This window comes from Vulpes lagopus, chromosome 18, assembly GCF_018345385.1.
Source record: "Vulpes lagopus strain Blue_001 chromosome 18, ASM1834538v1, whole genome shotgun sequence".
Taxonomy (NCBI): Eukaryota; Metazoa; Chordata; class Mammalia; order Carnivora; family Canidae; genus Vulpes; species Vulpes lagopus.
The window spans coordinates 14538409-14559271 of record NC_054841.1 but is presented as its reverse complement, the minus strand read 5'-3'; the positions used below and the strand labels follow the sequence as shown (position 1 = coordinate 14559271).

Genomic DNA, 20863 nt, shown 5'->3' with positions numbered 1-20863 from the left:
CGTGCAGATAGGCACCTGGCTGTGCTGCCCTCTGAAGACACAGAGGAGCAGGTGTTTTTCTGGGGCCCGGGGAGAGGGGAAGGAGGTCTGAAAGTGCTCATAGGGGTTCTTACCAGCTCAGCCATCTCTCCTAGTATCAGGCCTCTGCCCCAAGGGCCTGCCCTGCTGTTGGGCCACCACACTTACAGAGGTAGGGCAGGACGCACTGTGGAGCTAGGCAGCTCTTGTGAGCTGTAACAGGCTCTTCTTTCCTGCCATTTCCCAAGTCCTTGCGGACAAAAGTAAGATGGTCAGGACTGGACTCTGGTCCCTTTATTGAGACTGAGGGGCCAGTGGGTCCATCCAAACAAAAATAAATTTCTCTCCCCAAAGCCTGCCTGCAGGCTAGGGCACCCAGCATGTCCTGGCTGGGGCCCAAGGTTGTCCCCTAAACCCAGCAACGCAGGTCTGGCTCTCTTAGAGGGGCAGGATACTGGCTGCTCAGTGTCTGGAGACCCTAGGCGGAACAGGGAGGGGAGTCCCAGTGGGCCCCCCACCCCCAGCACGGTTGGCCCTGATATCCACGGTCTGTGTTGGGCCCTTGGGGCTCAGTCATCCGTCAGGGTGATGACATCATACTCGATGCCCTGGTGTTGCAGCTGTTGGATGTGTTCAGGCACCGCCTCTTCTGTGCCAAATAAGCCCTGGGCTTGGGCCATGGCAGCATCAGCCACCGCTGTCAGGGGAGGGGAAAGGATGGTGAGCTCAAGGCCCCAGAAGCTAGGCCTGAGTCCCCATGGTTGTCAGGTTCCCGCCCCATACCTGTGACGGCTGAGTGTGCCGCAGCCTCCAGTTGGGCCTGTGTGACCAGCTGCTGGCCTGGGGACACAGGCACATACTGGATCTAGAGTGGAGAAGCCAATGAGATCTGGCCTTGGAGGAGCTTGGCCTGTAGCCCAGCACCCCCTGACCCCCTAAAGGACCTACCTGGGATTCCTGAAGGAAAGGGGCCCCTTGTTCATACTGGATGTGTGTGATCTGGCCTTCCTGTACCTAGAGGGAGGAAGGCCATTCGGTGATCGAGGAGGTTGTACACTCCTCCCCTCACTTCCTGCCCCTACCCAGGCCTGGCCTACCTGGATGTGATGGCCCTCTGGAACCACAACATATTCCTGGGGGAGCAGATGCTGGACCCCATCCTGGGAGATGATGTACTGTACCTGGAAAAGGGTAGAGAATAGGCAGGAGCTTAGAGTGAGGAAGACAGAGCAGGGGACCAGGGACACCCACCATTCATGATGGCAGTTGCAGGTACAGACCCGGGGAGGGGTGGTTCCTCAAAGAGGGGTCTGGAGGCCGGTGGAGGGTGTGTGCTGCTGGCTGAGGTGCTCACCTGGTTGTCAGAGGTCACCAGATGCTGCACTGTTTGGCCATCCGCTGTGGTGATCTCCTGGATGTAGGTGGCTTCTTCCTGCCAGGACCAGGCCGGCTCTAGCCTCGGCTCTGTGCGCATCACCCCTCCCTGCCCCATCCTGTGACCTCCCAGCCCAGGCTCTCACCTGATTGGCCACTGTCTGTTCCTGGGCCACAATGATATGCTCCTGGCCCAGTGCCTGCTGTAGCCGCTCTGAGCCCAGGACCCCGTGGCTGGACTGGAGTGCAGCTAGGCAGATAAGGGAGGGTACTCACATAGGGGCTTAGGTGAACCTGGAATTGCCCTGGCCCCTGGTCCCCACCCTGGTGTCCTGGCCTCCACCCTGGTGTCCTGGGGGCAGCTCACTGTGCAGTGTGGCCAGCGTCTCATCGTCACTGTTCAGGATGATGGTCTGGGTGGGGGTCCGGGCTGGGGTCCGGGCAGTAGGTGTCCCTGGCTTTCTCCCATCAGGGCTGTGTAGCCGCTGGATGTGGAACTTGAGGTGGCCATTCCGGTTGAAACTGAGGGGCCAGGGAAAGGCTCAGGGGCAGCCCCATCACACCTGCAGCAGCCCCCACCCTGCCCACCTGTCCCCAGCCTCACCGCTGTCCACAGAGGTGGCATGCAAAAGGCTTCTCGTTGGTATGGGTCAGCATGTGCCGCCGCAGGTCCTTCTTATTCTTGGAGGCAAAGCTACACTGGCTGCACTGGTGAGGCCGCAGGCTCGAGTGCTGTGCCATGTGGGCCTGGGGAAGGGGCAGAGTCAGGGGTGCTGGCTGGGTGACAACATAGCCCCTCACCCACAGTGCTGCTGGGGAGTCTGTCCTCAGGTGGGGAGGAGTTGCGTATAAAGTATGAAGCAGACTGAGACCTGGTGCTTCTGTATGCTGAGAAGGAAACGTCACAGGTCCCATCGTGAGGTCACAGTTCCTGCCCCTGTTCTGACTCAGTGTACCCCCACTAAGCCTAAGATACAGGCTCAGATGAGGGAACCTCTGAAGGGCTCTTCCAGCCGGGATATTCTGGGGTTCTGGGCCCTGCTCCCTCACTGAGCTGCTGTGAGGACTCAGAGCAAGGCTACATCTGGAAATGGTAATTCCTGGGGGAAGGCCCCCACCAGAACCTGCCCTCCCCACCAACTTCCTTGCTCTGTGCGCTCTCCCTATTCTAGACAACCTGCGTTTCTCTGAGCACGCCTCATGCCACCATGCCTGTGCTGCGGCCCCTGGAGACCCAGGTCGGCCAGCACCCACACCCTGAGTCCTGTTCTCTGTGCTCTGTCATCTGCATTCTGTTCATGCCGGGGACACTGTTGGGCATGAGTCACGCTGGTTTGGTTTCCCGCCAGACTGAATGCTGAACCCTCTCGGAGTCATCTCTGACCCTAGAAGGGGGCAGAGGGCTTGGCTTGGGGTGTTCAGTTAAGGTTTATGACACAAGTGGCCGAATGAGTGCCAGGAGAGGCACAGGGGCATAGCACCTACCCGGACCTCAGGCCACTGGCGGGCACTGAAGGGACAGTCAGGACACTTGAAGGCACTAGGTCCGGCGTGGGCCCGTTTATGACTCTCCATCTCTGCACGGCCAGGGAAGGCCTCAGCACAAATCTTGCAGGAAAACTTCTTTGATGATGCCGTGGCTGCAGATGGCGGCGATGGTGGAACTCCCAGACCCAGGGCTTTGTTGGCCACAGGGGGTGGGGAAGCAGAGCCCTGGGAGTCTCCCACCCGGTGGGTCCTGGCTGGAGATGGGGGTTCAGGGCCGTCTCTGGGCAGACCCCCACACTGTAGCAGGGGCCACTTGGCTCCAGAGGCCAGGGAATCCGGATTTGGGAAGGAGATAGAGCCATCTGCAGTCAGCTGTAGGGAGATGGGGAAGCATGAGACACTGACGAGGATGGGGGAAAGATGAGAAACAGGGGAGGACTGGTATCCCAAGCCTCACCTCGATGTGGTGCAGCTGGGTCCCATCAGCTGCCATGATATAGTGGGTGCCAGCTTCCTTCAGGGTGTCACTCACAACCACAGCCTGGGCTGCCTCCCCTGGGGGCTCCTCACTGTGGGCACGAAAGAGGGGAGGAATGAGTGCCAGGATGGGATGGAAGGCCACAGAAGCCCCCTACTCCCAAGAAGTCATCAACGGAGGGGTGACTGCCACCACGGGTGGCCTCCCTGGCATGAACTTTCATTCTGCCCCTTTCCTGCTGCACCTCGACAGTCTCTTCCAGAAACGGTGACCACAGTCCAATGTATCATCTTGCTCAACCGTAGTAATCCTGGCACCCTTGGAGGGTAGGGTGGGCAGACAGCCCCAGGGGTCTGGCCAGGTGCAGCAACAGGAGGGGCCAGTGGGGGAGGCAGGGCTGGCAAGTACCCGGAGACCAGAGCAGATGGCAGACACTGTGACCAGGCCACCCAAGCCTGCAGCCAGCCCAGGGACCCGGATTCCCATCCCAGCCACACACAGTGACACGTCGGTGCCTGGACGGAGGGCTTTCTCCGACTGCCCAGGACTTCAGTGAGCATACACACAGTTCTGGCCCGAACCTGCTCAGTGTAGGGGAAGCAGAGTGCAGTTGCCAGGCCTCCAGTGCCAGAGAGGAGCCTGAGCTTGCCTGCTGGGGCAGAACTGGACACCACCTTAGGGATCACCCACAACAAAGAGCATGTGACTTTAGAACCAAAGGTTCAACTCTTCACTTACTCCTGGTCTGACCTCAGGCCAGTTACTCAACGTCCCTGGCCTATTTCCTCACTTGTAAAATGAGAGAAACATGGATCTCACAAGAATGGTTTAGGTGAGTTCACGAACGTCCAGTGCCTGGAAAATCTAAGTAGCCCAAAAATAGTAGCTTCCAACCTCCTGAGAAAGCTATGACTCTCATGGCTAATTATGTTACACGTATTAGGACTTTTGCTTCCCGCCAACTAGACTCCAGTGGGCACAGCTCTTATTTGAGGCTCCCAGCATGCCTATCAATAGCTGAAGGAGGCCTTAGAGGCAGCAGGTCTCACCTGTAAGGTGTGCCAGGAGCTGACGTCCCCTCCTCCATAGGGGGTGCTGTGATGACGCTGTAGCCAGTCCCACCAAACGGACCCGGTGCCAGGGTGATCTGCTGCAGGTCAGGGGCGCCTAGCTGGCTCTCTGCTGCCACACTGCCCCCCGGCTCTGCCACGTGGAGGGTTACCACTTGTGGAGTGGCACCTGCTGGGGAAGGCTGCCCACCAGGGCATGCTAACTCTGCTTCCATGTCCTCTGACTTCACCACAGCCACCTAAAACAGAATCCGTGGGCATTATGAGCAGGGTCTGTGGTGAAGAGGCTGGTGTTCAGGGGCCTTCTCTATCTCAGGGCCTAAAGGTTACCCACACTCAGACAACCAAGTGCTGCCACCAGTCATTTGTACAACCCCAACTGTGTGTTCTTTCTAAAACACAATCAGGCTCTCCAAGCCCCACCCAGCAACTGGAAATAAACAAGACCAGGGTAGAGCAATGCTGCCCTCCAGGGGTGTTGGGCAATGTCTGAAGACAGTCTTTGGTTGTCACAATTCCAAGGGAGGTGGTACTGGCACGTAGGGGTTATTTGTCAGGGATGTGGCTAACCACCCCACAATGAAGAAGATGGCTCCTGCAACAAAGAACCATGCAGCACAAAAGGCCAAGATTGAGAAATCCTAGGATAGAGAGACAAGTGGCAAACCATTAAAAAAAAAAAAAAAGCATGATCTCACATCTTACTCCAGGTCCGATTCAAATAGACTAAAGACTCAAATGTAATAATAAAAAACGCTAAATAGGAACGCCTGAGTAGCTCAGCAGTTGAGCATATGCCTTTGGCTCAGGGCGTGACTCTGGAGTCCCAAGATCAAGTCCTGCGTCAGGCTCCCTGCATGGAGCCTGCTTCTCCCTCTGCCTGTGTCTCTGCCTCTCTCTCTGTGTCTTTCATGAATACATAAATAAAATCTATTTAAAAAAAAAAGCTAAATATATGAAGAGAAAATGCAGATAAGTGTTTTTATGATCCAGGGTGGGAAGATTTTTTTCTAATCATGACAGAAAAAGATGCTAGAACCTACAGCAAAACAAACCATAAACTGAAATGAGAAAAATGTAGTAATTAACGATTCATATGAGAGAGAAAAGGGGAGTCTCCTTAATATACAAAGAGTCGCTGCAAAGTGATGATAACACTAATAAGGGAACCTGGGTGGCACAGCTAGTTGAGTGTCCAACTCTTGGTTTCGGCTCGGGTCATGATCTTGGGGTAGTAGGATCGGGCCTGCATGGGGCTCCATGCTCAGTGAGGACTCTGCCTAAGGTTTCTCTTTCTGCACCCCCCCTTCACGTGTGCGCTCTCTCAAATAAAATCCTTTTTTTTTTTTTTTAAGACTGACAATAGGAAAACGGATACATGACACAAAAAGGTAAGTCAGAGAAGAAGTAAGTGGTCTGTGAACATACAGAAAGTAGTTCAATCTAATTTATGGTCACAAAATTATTATTATTATTATTTTTTTAAAGATTTTATTTATTCATTCATGATAGAGAGAGAGAGAGAGAGAGAGGCAGAGACACAGGCAGAGGGAGAAGCAGGCTCCACCAGGGGTTATTATATTTTTTAAAGATTTTATTTATTCATTCATGATAGAGAGAGAGAGAGAGAGAGAGGCAGAGACACAGGCAGAGGGAGAAGCAGGCTCCACGCAGGGAGCCCGATGTGGGACTCGATCCCGGGACTCCAGGATCATGCCCTGGGCCAAAGGCAGGCGCTTAAACCGCTGAGCCACCCAGGCTGCCCGGTCACAAAATTATTAATTAAGACCATGAGGGGTACTGGCTGGCTCAGTCAGAGGAGCAGGCCACTTTTGATCTCGGGGTTGAGTTTGAACCTTATATTGCTTGGGTGTAGAGATTACTTAATTAAAAACTTAAAAAAGAAAGGTCATGAAATATACTTCTAGGGCAGCCTGGGTGGCTCAGCAGTTTAGCGCCACCTTCAGCCGAGGGTGTGATCCTGAAGACGCGGGATTGAGTCCCATGTCAGGCTCCCTGCATGGAGCCTGCTTCTCCCTCTGCCTGTGTCTCTGCCTCTGTGTGTGTGTGTGTGTGTGTGTCTCTCATGAATAAATAAATAAAGTCTTTAAAAAAATTTACATATGTATATGTGTGTGTGTGTGTATATATATATATATATATATATATATATATATATCACACACTTCTATGTGGAAGAGATTTATTAAAATTAGGGACATCCAGCGTTGGCAAAGACACAGTAAACACGCTGTAATGGTGGTCACAAAAACCAACGTATCTCTGTAAGAGGCTTCATACCTTCAGACCCACCAATTCTACTTCTAGGAGGCTTTTTAACTAAAAAATGTTTACGAGCACCAGAAATATATGTGTACTGAAGTACTGCCCTGATTAATGAAAAACTGGAAATAACCAACAAAGGACTGAATGAACTTACAACATCTATACGATGGAATAACATGGAGATGTAAAGTGGAAATGTCTTAGTAAGAGAGAGATCTGTATACACCTACCAGGCCATGCCTCGCATACTGCAGAGTGAAGAAAAGTGGGCTGTGGATAAGCATGAATCATGTGACCCTAAATATATATATATTTATTTATTTTTATTTTTTTCTAAATATATATTTTTAAGATTTATTTATTTGAGAGAGGGGCAGAGGCAGGAGGAGAGAGAATCTCAAGCAGACTCTGCATACAGCATGGAGCCCGATGTGAGGCTCGATCTCATGACCCTGAAATCATGACCTGAGCCAAAACTGAGAGTCGGATGCTTAACCGATTGCACCACCCAGGCACCTCCATGATCCTATTTTTTAAGGAGCAAAATGTCTCTGTGTTACTGTATATGTAGAGAAAACTGGAAAAATGCCTGTTAACGGGGAGGGGACGGATGTTAAGAACTTTTACTTTCTGTACAGAACATTTCCTAATGTTCATTTTGGTGGGTTTTTGTTTTTTGTTTTTTTTAACAATATGTTTTTGTAATCAGAAAAAAATGCATGAAATACTGGCATGATGACAGAATAACAGAACAGAAGTTGTCCTGTATATGTGGGAATCTAGAACATGATAAAGTGGACATTTCTAACCACTGGGGAAGATTATCTGATATACTGCACTGGATAACATTTGGGGGAAAAGAAGTAAAGTTAGTCCCCTACCTTTGTGCATACATCAGAAATAAATTCCCGGTGGAGTAAAGATTTAAGTGTAAAAAATGAAACCCTAAATAGAAAATACAAATGAATGTTTATATAATCTTGGCGGGGGGGAGAAGGAGGCCTTTCTAGGGATGATATCAAAGGCAAAAACTATATAAAAGCCTGATTTAACGGTCTAAAAATGTACCAGTTCCATGCTCCCCCAAAAGCGCTCAGGGAATCCTAGGAAGCTGTCCTGGTCCAACAGAAGGCTCCCTCGTCAACAGACTTTTGTCTGTCCTCCAGCCCCCAGGAGCACATTATTGCTCCAAGTTCTTGGAATTTATCATCTCAAACACAGATTCAATATGTTTTCAAGAGGCTCAGAAACAGGAGGGGCTCCCAAAGCTCTCCCCACCTCTGAGGAGCGTGGGAGGTGAGGAGGGGCAAGAGCGACCCCAGGCGGCAAGGAGGGAGAGGTTGTGATGGGGGACGGGGGTGGGGGTGGGGTGTTGGTGGCTAGGGATCAGCCAGGGCTCCAGGCAGGAGCAGGAGCAGCACCCTGGGGGCCTCCTGGCAGTGGGAGGCATCCCAGGATGAGGGTGCTGGGCTACATGGGAAGTGGGCTCCGACCCACAGCACAGGAGGCTGCAGAGCTGCGACGCCTGAGCCGGAGCAGGGGCTGGCGCTAACCGCTTGGCCGGGCAGAGGTCGCCAGTGGCCCTCCCTGCACCGGGGATCCTCCAGGCCTGCGTCTGCTCCCTCCTGGATTTTGGTGGACTGTTTCTTGGCTCAGCGGGAGTGCCCCGAGCATGACTGGCTCCTCTCCTCCAGGTGGGGTGTCAGGGCAGAGCAGATGCGGAAGGTGGCTGCCTAGGGGGGTTGGGGGGGGCGGCGGCGGCTCACCTGCAGGGCTGTGCCCCCCAGCTCCCTCTGTGCACTCATGTTCAGCAGCAGATCCAAGGCCGTCTGCGTGGCCATTGCTGTCGACTCCTCAGCACCTGGGTTGAGTGAGACCTATGCCTCAGAACAGGCCACCGCCCCGCCCCCCTTCTGCCCGGCTCCCCAGGCTCCCGCCTTCCCTTAGAGCTCACCTTGCTGGTAGATGATGGTGGCCCCACCAAGGGTGTCAGGACAGAGCAGTGGGGGGGTCTCGGGTGCCTGGAAAGGTGCTGCCTCTGGGGGAATCTGCGGGGTGGGGATGTGGCCAAGCCTGAGAGGGGGCAGCTGGGATTCCAGCACGGGTGACCAAGCACCTCCTCAGGCGCTTCATATCCTTTGGCTTGTTTCATCTTCACACAACCACGTCTCAAGATATCTCTCAGCTCAGTGCTACAGATGAACTGACCGAGGCTCAGAAAAGCGGAACACTGGCTACGGTTCCACAGCTAGTAAGTAGCACAAGACTGACTCTGGAGCCTGTGTTCACCAGCACATAGAAGCGGTCCATCTTTTGGGGCACGGGAGGGGGAGACAATGTACTCGGCTATGAGACTACACTTCTCGGCCTGCCTTGCAGCTAGGAAAAGTGGGGCCTTGTGGCTAAGCAGGAGCTTCTGGTTAAGTTCGCAGGGAAGACAGATGGAGAGATGGCACGCTTCCTTTCTGCCCTTCTCCCATCCCTTCCTCCTGCTTCTTGCCTGGGATGTGGCTAGAAGACTGGAGCGCCTGCAGCTATACTGGACCATGAGGCAACCACAAAGATGGAAGTCGTATGCCTAGGATGGCTGGGAAAAAATATTGAGAGAGCTTGGTCCCTGATGACTGACCGTGGAGCTGCCACACTAGCCCTGGGCTGCCGACCTCTGGACTCGTTTGTGAGAGAATAATAAACTATTACCACAGTTAAGCTACAGAGATCCCATCCTCTATTCCTAGCACTGGAAAGCCACTCCCACTCTGAGCTTAGGGATGACATATCTGTGACCGCATCTGCTCTTTACTGCAGTTGGAGAGGCAAGGACCATTCTGTTGTCCCCAGTGTGCAAATGAGGATGCTGGGGATGGGAGAGGTGATAGGACACGGTCATCCTGGCCCAGGGCCCCAAGCCCCTTCTGAATGCAGCCTGTGTGCTGAGCTTACCTCAGGAGGTCCTGGGGAGCTGGGGGGTGGTCCAGGGGCTGCACTATGCTGCTGCTTCAGCTCCTCAATCTGCTGCAGGGAGAAGAAGGGGCGACGGCGGGAAGGGGGCTCCTCAGGGTGGCGCCGCCCCCATTCCTCAAAGCTGCTGGCATGTCGGCATCGTACATGCAGGCGCAGATTCTTCTTGTGTCGTGTGCTGAAGTGGCAGTACTCACAGGCAAAGGGCTTGGCCCCTGCAGGCACAGGCGAAGGGATGCTTGGGCTTTCCCACCCCCCTTTACCATGAAGCCTTCCATGAGCCCAAGGACCTCTCCAACTGTTTCCCTCCCAGCACTTCGTCCCCAAGCTCAGGCAAGCACATGGTGCAGTTTGTTCTGGCGGGCCAGGCCAGGTGTGAACTAGGCCCCCCGGCTGCACTCACAGCCTTCCTAGCAGTATCTCATTTTCACAGCACATGACTACACACTCCTCTTATGAATCACCTCTCCCACGTAGACAGGAACCCAGCCCTCTAGTGTGTCCAATCTCCCCCAGTGTGCCCATCAGAAGGCTGGGCAGCAAGCATGAGAAAGAATCAACTGTTTTGTCCACTTTCTGTGGGCCAAGCATGTGATGCTGCTTCTCCTACTTCATGCGCAAGGGCAGGGCCTCTGTAAACGTTTCCTGCCCAGCACCCAGCAGACAGGGCTCAGGGAACAGAGCTCACTTTTACAACCATCACATGGTAGGTACTTCTGACTCCCCCTTTCACAGCCAGGGAAGACTCAGACAGGGCAAGTTGGCCCACGATCATGCAGAGAAGAGCTGGCTGAGCTGAAGAGAGAGTGTGGCACCCTTAGAGGAGATTCCCTTACAACCAAGAAGCTTAGGCTGCTCTCTCCGGGGGCTGTGGCTGCGGAGCAGGAGGAAGAGGACAAAGCAGAGCCTGTGACTCGGGGCACAGTGAGCTGAGGGCCAGCCTGACCTGTGTGCTTGACAGCCACATGGGAGAGCAGGAAGTCCTCCCGGAAGGTGCGGTAGGGGCAGAAGCTGCATTTGAATGGCTTGTCACTGACATGAGACAGCTGGTGGTTCAGTAGTGCTTTCTTGTCCTCACACACAAACTCACAGAACTCGCACTTGAACCTTGGGGTGGTGAGAGGGAGGGAAGTTCAGCAGTGGGCTGGGCTGGGCTGGGGTGCTCCAGTCCCAGGGGCCTCCTTGGGAATATACCTGCGGTTGGCAACAGCCTGGATGTGTGTGAGCAGGTGCATCTTAAAGGTGTAGCGCTTCTTAAAGGACTTTCCACACTGTGAGGAACAGAGTGAGTTAGATGGGGGACTTCCCAGGGAGACCCTCCATCCTGCCCCCAGCCAGCCCTTGGCCCCACCCACCTTGTCACACATGTGGGGCTTCTCCGTGCTGTGTGTCTTCATGTGCTGTGTGAGTCTCTTCTGCATCGGGTAGACACGGCCACACACAGGGCAAGGGAAGGAGCTCAGCTTGGGGGTCTGGGATGGGACAAGAAGGGACCAGATGAAGAAAGAAGGGGAGAAGAGAGGGTGAGACCTCACCTCCTGCCTCCACCCTGACAAGCAGCCGTCAAGCAGGCTTCTTTCTCCAGGCTAGGGCCCAGACTCACCGGATCTGGTCTCTTCTTCCTGGGGGAGAAAGGCATAGGAGTCAGACCACTGCTTCCCCAAGCCCACCTCAGACCTTCTCACACAGACCAGACCCAGTCTCAGCCCTGAGTATCCCTATTGTCTGACCAAGCCCTTCTCTTCACAACAGGGTTTCTCTAAGTAGAATTCACTAGGAAATGCTAGGAGGCATGCTGTAAATAAATTCTGGAATGGTGCTTTCCTCCTTCATCACAAATTAAAATGTGCACTGTAAAGGCCCTAAAAAGTCCTGCAGAAAAGAGTTAGTGAACCAGGTGTTCTATTTGGTGTCCCCAATCTTACTTCCCCCTGCCCAACTTTTTAAAATAAAACCCATAAGCATCTTGGAGATCAGGCTTTCCTGAAAGCACAGTTTGAAAGTCAGTGTCCTCATGGATTCCACCTCTGCTCACACAGCACCCCAAGCAGACTGAGCTCTTTCCTAAAGCTGAGCTGATTTACTGAGCTTTAGCTACACGATTCCCTTCCATCCTTTCAACAATGACCATACCCACCTCACAAAGTGCACAGCAGGGAAGAGACTGAACAAGAGCCCCCAGAAGCCCTGTTACTGCTCTAAGCCAAGCGAGCTGGGATGAATGGCCTATCTTTCTGATGTCTGTAATGTGCTGCCAAGGGGGTAGCCCAGGGCAGGTGCTCAGCAAGGGGGAAACGCGGTTGTGCTGGACCTCTACTTCCCACTCTGACCCGTATACACCCCTGCATGCACTGACCGGTCTCGACTGTGCACAGCTGCGTGCCGGACCACATCCTTCCGGTAGACACTGGTATAGCTGCATTCGTCACACTTGTAGGGCTTACTGCCCACGTGATTGAACATGTGCTCCTAGGACAGAGGTAAATGGGGTCGTGGGCTGGGGTTGGCCTCCCTTGCTCCCCCAACCTGCACCCATAGTCTTAGAGCTGCTGTGGGAGCAAGTTCCCAGAACAAAGGAGTGCTGTAGGGGCCAGAGCCTATTAGGGCTGGGCCCTCTCCTCAGCATGGGTATCTACTCTGCACCAGGCCCTGTGCTGGCTCACCATCTGATGGAGGCAGAAACAGGTTCAGAAGGAAGTAACCTTGGCCCCAAGTGACCTTGTGAATGGCAGAGCTTGGAGTCAAATCCAAGTAGCACGGCTCTAGAGCCTACACTCTCCTGGGGCAGGGTTCTAGAGAACAACTTCTAGGTCATGGGGCCCTGTATGAGGGAGAATGTACCGTGTGCAGAAAGCTTAGGGGCTCTGGCCTGTGCTTCAGGTAGCCCCTATCCCATGATGGCCAACTCTCTACCTTACTTTGGCCAGGCCAAGCCAGTTTCCTGGGTCAGTAAAATGGGGCTACTGATACCTACAATCACTTTGGGTTCTGTGAGCATGAAATTCAAGCAGGCCTACAAGGCCCGGGTACTGAATAAAAAATGGCCTAGGGTGGCAGCAAGCCCACCGGCACTTTTGGGTAATTGATATAAAAAGGAATGCCTTTCTTGAGACACATTACTGCCATCTACTGGAAAACTTTCTAACATACTGAATTAGATAAAACCAGTTGTACTGCCATCTGCTGTGAAGTGCAGTGTGTCTGTGTGTGAAGCAAACCTATGCTGTCTGCAATGTGCAGAGCACCTCTGATGACATGGCACCACTGTGCAGTGTGCAGCCTGCACAAGTGCCCAAGGCGCTGCCTGAACTTCTTCAGCACACCAGCAGCATGCCATGTAAGGTGCCCGACAAAGGGGCAGGAAGGTGCCAGCCAATGGCCCGTGAACTCCATTCCCTTTGGCACTGCCTGCCAGCCATCACCTCTCTATCCTAGTGCTGCGCCCCGCCCCCCACCCCACCCGTTGCCTACCTTGAGTGAAGACCAGCGGCGGGAGCGGTAGCTACACTGCAGGCACCTGAAGAGCTGGGGGTCCCCGGCCTCGTGGGAGTTGACGTGGAAGCGCAGGTCCTCGTGGGACAGGAAGCGGGAACCGCAGATGCGACACAGGAAAGGTCTCAGGAGGGGTTTTGGAGACTTGTAATAATACCTGCCAGGAGGGCGTTGGGGAGAGGTCTGGCTGGGCTGCGCCGCCAACCATTTCCCCTCCCCTTATCCAGGCTCCCTGTGCCACATACTTGCGGTATTTCTTGCCCAGGAAGCGCCTGGAGGGCCGGCCGCGGCGGCGGGGCAGAGCGTCAGGCTCATCTGGGCAGGAGGGTGCTGCGTTCTCTGCATCCGACTGGCTCACACCAGGGTCCACAGGGGCCCTATCAGCCTTGCCCAGGGCAGCCAGGCATCCTGGACCTGAGGAGCTGGGTGCTTCGGGGTCCGGGGGCTCTGGAGGGCTCTGTCCACTCTGGGAACTCACCAGAGGTTCCCCTTCCACACCTGCCACAGACATGGGCACGAATTAGCCACAGACACACCAAGACAGATGTGGACAAGTGTGCCAGAGGCCAGCCAGAATATTTCCTCAAACACTGTCACAGGCTCCCGATGGGCACTTCAGGTCATGGGACAGATGCAGTGGCCTGCAGTTAGAGGGCAGTGTGGACACAACCCTCCTACAGTTGGCCTGCTGCTGGCACAGGACAACTTACACATGACAGTCTGCAGCAGCAGCAAGAGCTGGGGACTTCCCTGTCAAGAGACCCACATGCTAGCTCAGCTCAGACACCGGACTTCTGTGCATCCTTGGGCAAAGCCGCCGCCCTGAGTCTCATTTTCTCATCTGTCAAGTAGAGATGATACCTGCTGTGCTAGTGATCTCATGGAACATTCTAGGGCCTGGGAGTAACAGCAGGGACTTTAACACTGCTTTTCCCTAGGGAGGCTGGGAGTCTGGAGGGCAGACGAGAGGAAGGGAGGAGACATCACATCACTGTACACACTCAAAACGTTTAAAAGTCTGAACAATCTAAATGTGTTACCTATTCAAAAACATCAACAGAAAAAAAAATCTACAGTATTCCAGTGTAATGTTTAAAAAAAATTTTTTTTAAATTAAAAGTGATCTACACAATGCCAATGATATCTGCTTCTTGATGGGGGGGGGGGGCGGTACTGGCTATACAGGTGTATTGCCCTTATCAAAATTTCCTAAGGATTATGTGTATTTTCCCATAAAGATCTTAACAATAAGTTATTTTAAGATGCCTGGGTGGCTCAGTCACTTAAGTACCTGCCTTCAGCTCAGGTCATGATCTCAGGGTCCTGGGAACAAGCCTGCATCAGGCTCTCTGCTTGGTGGGGAGTCTGCTTCTCCCTCTGCCCCTTCCTGGCTCATGCTCTCTCCCATGCTCTCTCTCTCTCAAAATCTTAAATAATTATTTAATAATCTCCCCCAAACTGCATATACGAAAACAGCTAATATGTGATTTTGTATGTATTTACACCTTAAAGAAATCGTGAAAGACAGGTGCAATCATCTCCATTCATAGTAATGGAAGAGGGGATTCAAGAGGCAAAGTACCATGCTCTGATTCACACAGCTAGTAGGTGGCAGAGCCTTTATGCCCACGGGGCTTTCTCCTCCCCTGCCTGTAATACTCCAAGCCAGTGCTCCCTGGACAGTTTCAGGCCTCAGACTTGATGTCATTTCGGCAGTCATACTTAAAACTTATCTTCTTAGTTCAGTTATAAAGATTCAAACTTCTGTGCTGTGACACCTTGCCATTGAGAAGCCTTGTCACAAAGCTGATGTATCACTTCTTAACTCAGGGTTTCTCAAGCTTGTTCTGAGAAGGCTGTATGAGGAGGCCTGCAGGCCCCCCTGGTTTGTTATATGCTGCCCTGTATGGCACACTCAGTCTCCAACGCTCTATAGGAAGAACTAGGGAATGAGGCCACCATTCAGCCCCACTCACACAACCCCACCTATGACCAACTCTCACCATCTGGGAGGTCCGAGGTCTCTAGGCGAGGCAGTTTGCGAGGCCGGCCAGGTCTCCTTCTCGGTCTTGGAGTACTGGGAGTAGGGCGCTGGGGCCGTAGCTGCCGGCCCCGGGGCTCATCCTCGGCTGGATTGTAGTCACTGTCCTCTGTGGGGACCACATGAGAAGGTGGTGGGCATCAACCCTGACCCCTAACTCGGTTTCCCTGGGAAGACGCCCTCTTCCCATCCCTGCCTACTTCCCCTCCAAGCTCACCAACCAGTAATGCCTCCTCCAGAAAGCCCTCCTGGTCTCCCCCTGGCTGACTATGAATGCCTCTCTCCAAGCCCCTGCAATCCTTTCTCTGCACCCTTCCTGACTCTGACCACTAACTCAGCACCACTGTGTTAACTAGAAAAAGATGCCCCTTCCTTAAGACACTTTATAGCCACTGTTAGAAAATAGTTGGAATAAACATTCAAACCTACAACTCTGACAACCATGCTATTCAGTGCAAGAGCCACTAGCCATGTGTCACTATCAAGCACTGTGTCTGATTTACACTGAGACACTGGATTTCAAAAAACTAGTATAAAAAAAGAAAGTAAAATGACCTGATAATTATGATTAAGCTTAATCTTTCAACCTTTTTACGTATAGTTACAAGAAAAAAGTGCATGTGTGGCTTGTACTCTATTTCTGTCAGACAAGTGTGAATGTGGCCCTCTTAGATGTGGTGCTCTTTTTTAGTGCACAGCCTGCACAGCTGTACACAGAGGTCCTGACCTCAGAGCCCCAACTCCTGTCTTATACTGGAGGCACCCACATGCCTGAATCTGTGCCAGGTCCTCTTTCCCAGCCCTCCACATGGGTCAGAGGGAACTCAGTATTTGAAGATGGCCATGGCGGTAGTACGCCTGGGAGCCAAGGTGGCCTACCCTCTAGGTCATCAATGGCGCCGGCGTCGATGATGTCATCATCATCTTCCTCCTCTGGCCCCTCTTCCTCTTGGGTCTTGGCTGAGGTGCCCCATTTCCGCAGACGTCCCTTCTTTCCAGCCACAGCTGCTGCTGCTGTGAAGATCAGAAAAGCTTGCCATGTGTGGCTCTCGGCACCCACCCCCACCCACGCAGCGTCAGCCAGTCAGCCAGTGCACCTGGTCGGAAGTGACGCTCCCGCATATGGCGCAACAACGTGGCCTTGGTGCTGCTCCGGTACTGGCACATCTTGCACTTGAATTGCTGTACCACCACCACCTCCATCATGGCCTCCAGGCTCTGCAGGTCTGGCTCCTCGGTGCCAGAGCCTGGGGGCGGCTGCGCTGGGGAGCTGGGCCTACCCCGTGCTTCCTCAGGGGGCTCTAGGCATGTGGATGTGGGGCCATCAGCCAGGGCCTCGATGGCTGCCAGGCTGTGAGCCAAGGTGGAACTGGACATTGGCGAAGCCATGGGGGCACCTGGTGGTGGGTGAGGGAATCAGAGAGAAGGGAAGGCAAGGGGAAGGCGGGCCATGATCAACAGCTGCCCCTCCCAGGGAGGTCCAGGGATCCGGGAACCCAAATCCCCACCAGAATGACTGGGGAAACGGGCCCAGAGCAGTGAACAACCTGCCAAGATCACACAGTAAGTTTATACAGAGCCCCCTCACCCACTGCAGGGCTCCCTGGGTCTTACCATCATCTGGGCCCTGCAGGATCAGGTACCGTGCAGTCTCGGCCCCACCATCCTCAGCGCTGGTTACGGTGATACAGCCTGGGCAGAAATGTGGGGAGCTGACGATGACAACTGTTACTGTCCATATTCACAGCCAACTATGAACCAGCTGTACTACCCACCGAGCCTCACTTGCATCCTGTCCCTGCTTGTGCACCGTCACCCAGAGCAGGACTGTCGGGAAGTCTGGTGTGACACGCTGGCCCAGCACCCAGCCTAGTCACGTAGGTGGCATGGCTACCCCTGCCACCCTACCTCTGACCACTAAAACCTGGAGAGTCCCCCTCCCCATCTTCAAACCTCCCCAAGGTCATAGGCCTAGCCCCTGCATCACTTTCTCCGGGTTGACTTCCCACACCACCCCAGGGTTTTTCAAAGTCTATGGCCTTTACACACACCATTGATAACACAGGATGCAGGTGGTAATTATGAGTACAGACTCTGGAGTCAGAGTATCTGAGCTCATGGCCCAACACTTGCTGGTCACAGTGGGTTCTCATCTAGACTGTGAGGATAATAGCACCTACTTTTTTGGGGTCACCAGGGAACTCGTGAAATACTATATATAAAGTGCTCAGGACAGACCCCAGTACAAAATAAGGTACTATTGTTTCTGTGTTTATTCAGCATTTATCACATGCCAGGTATTATACCGCACCATTTCATTAAATCCTCACCTCATTCTCCACTACAAGACAGGGGCTACTATTCCCATGTTACACATTTGGAATGCTACAGTTATTTGCCTAAGTTTGCACAGCTGGTTCTGCTGGACCTCACAGAAAAACCCGCGGGCTGACTCTTGCTGCCCTCTGCCCTAACTCACTCGGGATTAGGTCTGGCCCAATGGTGGACTCGATGATCTTGTCAATGGCTGAGCCCAGGTCTGAGGAAGAAGCCGTGCAGTCAGACACCAGCATGTTGGGGTCTGGGAGTGCGCTGGAGTGCACCAGGGCTGGGGGACCACCTGTCACCCCTGCCACTGGCCCACGGGACACAGAAGATGAATCAGGCAGGTACCCGTGGGGCAGGGGGTCTGTGCTCGAGCTGCTCTCAGATACTTCCTCCTGGATGATAGGAAACAGGGAGAGAGGAATTTTAGGAGTCAGGGATGGTGCAAGGCAAGTTGTTACCCACTAGACAGAGCTCCCAGGCCCTCAGACATGGTGAATGGTGCCATCCACACGTCAGCATCACTGATGACCAGCAGATGCCCTCTAGTCACAGAGCCACCAAAGAACAAGTTCCAGGGTCCCCAGCTCTGGTCAGGTAAGAGGCCCCGTAATCCCCATACCCACACAACAGCCTGACAGAACTATTTTCACTGGGCTTTTGTTTTTTAAAGGTTTTTATTTATTTATTCATGAAAAACCCAGAGAGAGAGGCAGAGACACAGACAGAGGAAGAAGCTGGCTCCTTGCAGGGAGCCTGATGTGGGACTCGATCCCAGAACTCCAGGATCACGACCTGAGCCAAAGGCAGATGCTCAACTACTGAGCTACCCAAGCACACCTTCACTGGGCTTTTGAATTAGCTCTTCCCTCTGCCTGAAATGGTTCCCAACCTTGCAGCATGGCTAATTCCTACTCAGCCTTCTCACCACCATTTCACTAGTACCTCTTCTAGGAGGAGGGCCAAACCAGGCCTTTCTGTCCCAAGTGCTAGAGTCACCTGTGTCCTCTAATCATGATTCACTCTGTAGTGTAAGGTCTCCTAGGTCAGGCTGTACTTTCAATAAGGGCCAAGCCCACATCTATCTTGACCCCTGTAGCATACCCCCAGGGTTCACCACAAGCTGGGCACATGTAGGCCCAACTCTGTTCATTTCTTTTTAAAGATTTTATTTATTTATTCATGAGAGTCACAGAGAGAGAGAGAGAGAGAGAGAGAGAGAGAGGGGCAGAGACACAGCAGAGGGAGAAGCAGGCTCCATACAGGGAGCCCAACATGGGACTCGATCCCGGGACTCCAGGATCACGCCCTGGGCCATAGGCAGGTGCCAAACCGCTGAGCCACCCAGGGATCCCAGGTCCATCTCTGTTCACTTAACGAAACCCAAAATGGGGTCCATCTTTGGGCAGCTCTAGAACATGAGGTCTTGGAAGTCATTATCTTGCAAGTAATAACAATGGTAATGGCTAATGCTTACTGAGTACGTACTATGCGTGCTGAGCACTGTTTTATTAATGCTTTGCGTGTATTAATCCTCACAGAACCCCTACTGAGGCAGATATATTTATCATTCCGTCCTTACAGGTGAGAAAACTGAGAGCTAGAAATGAGGTAGCTTGTCCAAGATTACAGAGCCAGGAGATGGCAGCTTCACAGAACGTGTCCAAGAGTACTCCCTTCTGAGGCAAGTATTCCTGCTCCATTTTACAGAGAAAGAATGAGGCTCAAAGAGGTCTCCCGGTGAATCGGAGGCAGAGCCAAGCCTTGAACCAGGGTACCTGCATTCTCAAAGAGTGAGGACAGTGGGTAGTGGAGTGGGGAAGACCACGGCTCAGATCTGAATCGTGGCTCTGCCGGCTCCCTGTGCCTCGGTTTCCTTCCCTATAAGATGTGCAAGAGTGACATGTATGTGCCTTACTAGGTCTCAGACTTAAATGAGAAAAATCCACGTTAGGGGCTTGGCAGGGTGCCTGACGGGCCGTAAACCAAAAACAACTATCAGTTGCAAGCCAGCCTCTCCGGCTGCTTCCCTCCGCTGCCAGGCAAGCCGCCTGCGGTCCCCGCCTCCACCCACGCCGGCCAGCACGGTCCATACCAGAGAGCCGCAGCCTCGGTCAGAGCTTTGCCCCACGCCGGAGTCGTCGGCCTCCGCCGGCCCCGGAGCGGCCGCGGCGTCGCTGCTGTCTGCCGACACCGCTTCAGAGGTGCCCACGCCCAGGCCGCTCTCAGAGGGCTCCTCGGGCCGGCCAGGCCCCGGGGCCGCGTCGCTACTGCTCTCCACCTCGTTCTCCTCCATGGGCTCGGGGGGCCGCCCGACAGGGAGGCGCAGGGGCTGGCTCCTTCACTCTGCGGGAAGAGGCGACGCGGGCTGGACCTGGAACAGGTGGGCCTCCTCCCCGGCCCATCCAGCTGCGCCCGTGTGCCCATTCCGCAGGTGCAAAGACTGAGTCTCCGCCGAGGAGGGGCTTTCTCGTGTGCGGAGACAGGAGCCTCGGGGAAAACTGGACCGAGAAGGCTGGCCTCCCGATCTAGAGCCTTCCCCATCCCCGGGAGGGTGGTCAATGGCCGGTAATCTTGACCCTCCTCGTCTCCCCTCCGTAATTCCCGCAGCGTGGTTCGCTCTAAGAGCGCGCTCGGGCCGGGCTCGGCGGCTCAGCCTTTCGGCCCCCGAGTCCCCCCGGGCGCAGGGTCGGTGGTACAGCCCGCAGGCCCCCCGGGTCAGTGGCTCGCTCCCCCCTCCCCTGGCTCCCATGCGGAGGGGGCTGACAGCGACGGTCCCGGGGCCTGGCGACTCGGGGCTGTCCCCGGCGCTGCCTGCGCTCCAGGCCCGACGCCATCTTGCGGCGGCGCCGGGTTTCCGCTCAGGCAAGTGCGAGAGCGACTAAAGGGCCTGGGACCCCGGGGCCCTGTTCGGACAGCCCCGCCGGCCCGGGAGCTCGCCGCCGGCTCTCTCCGCAGCCTGGCCCCACTTCGCGGCCGCGTGCAGTGGGGCGATCTGACTGTACCCGATGCTCACCCGACGCCTTCGTCGCCGCGCGCCTCTCCGACTCCGGCATCGACGAGGTCGCCATCCTCTTCCCCCCTCTGCGGAGGGACCCGTCGGCCCACCGTAGGCCGGGACTACTTCCTACGCCGACCCGGAGAAAGACAACTTTCCGGCGTGTCAGAAGGTCCTCCTGAGGCCTCAGAACCATGGTCCAGTCCGGGGAGAGTCTAGAATTTTATACGTCGCCAAGCACGGGCGGCAGAATCCGCTGTGGGTCGGGAACTACTTTCTCTCTTGGCGGAGGGCTACACTGGGAGTGGTTTGTGACGTCAAGGCTGGGTCCC

The 20863-nt window shown here is 54.3% G+C and overlaps 1 protein-coding gene across 5 annotated transcripts; it reads right to left on the bottom strand.

The window, feature by feature from the left end:
• Positions 1-297: 297 nt before the first annotated feature.
• On the bottom strand, positions 298-20663 carry ZNF335 (zinc finger protein 335). Of its 5 annotated transcripts, none has more exons than XM_041732989.1 (28): positions 20550-20663; positions 19629-19879; positions 17688-17928; positions 16823-16900; positions 16306-16605; positions 16088-16225; positions 15171-15317; positions 13413-13665; positions 13147-13324; positions 12032-12144; positions 11279-11297; positions 11031-11147; positions 10870-10946; positions 10622-10782; positions 9658-9890; positions 8669-8762; positions 8481-8575; positions 4408-4667; positions 3338-3449; positions 2878-3252; positions 1997-2139; positions 1760-1914; positions 1539-1642; positions 1373-1450; positions 1116-1199; positions 967-1032; positions 802-883; positions 298-715 (listed from the first exon to the last, which is right to left on the bottom strand). In XM_041732989.1, the coding sequence occupies exons 2-28, from the start codon at positions 19827-19829 to the stop codon at positions 588-590; spliced, it is 4032 nt and encodes a 1343-aa protein (XP_041588923.1). In that variant the 5' UTR covers positions 19830-19879; positions 20550-20663; the 3' UTR covers positions 298-587. The 5 variants fall into 5 exon arrangements, with proteins under 5 accessions (XP_041588923.1, XP_041588924.1, XP_041588920.1 ...); XM_041732990.1 differs by having other exon boundaries at positions 16088-16222; XM_041732986.1 differs by lacking the exon at positions 20550-20663 and having other exon boundaries at positions 17688-17747; positions 17882-17928; positions 19629-20523.
• Positions 20664-20863: the final 200 nt, after the last annotated feature.

Excerpts from the sequence above, each read along its gene's own strand:
- ZNF335 (XM_041732986.1), bottom strand. The coding sequence starts at position 20,077 with ATGGGGAAGGCTCTAGATCGGGAGGCCAGCCTTCTCGGTCCAGTTTTC. Across the intron at positions 1,643-1,759 it reads GACGCTGGCCACACTGCACA|CTGCACTCCAGTCCAGCCAC; the intron begins GTGAGCTGCCCC and ends TTATCTGCCTAG. Across the intron at positions 1,200-1,372 it reads TGGTGACCTCTGACAACCAG|GTACAGTACATCATCTCCCA; the intron begins GTGAGCACCTCA and ends ACCCTTTTCCAG.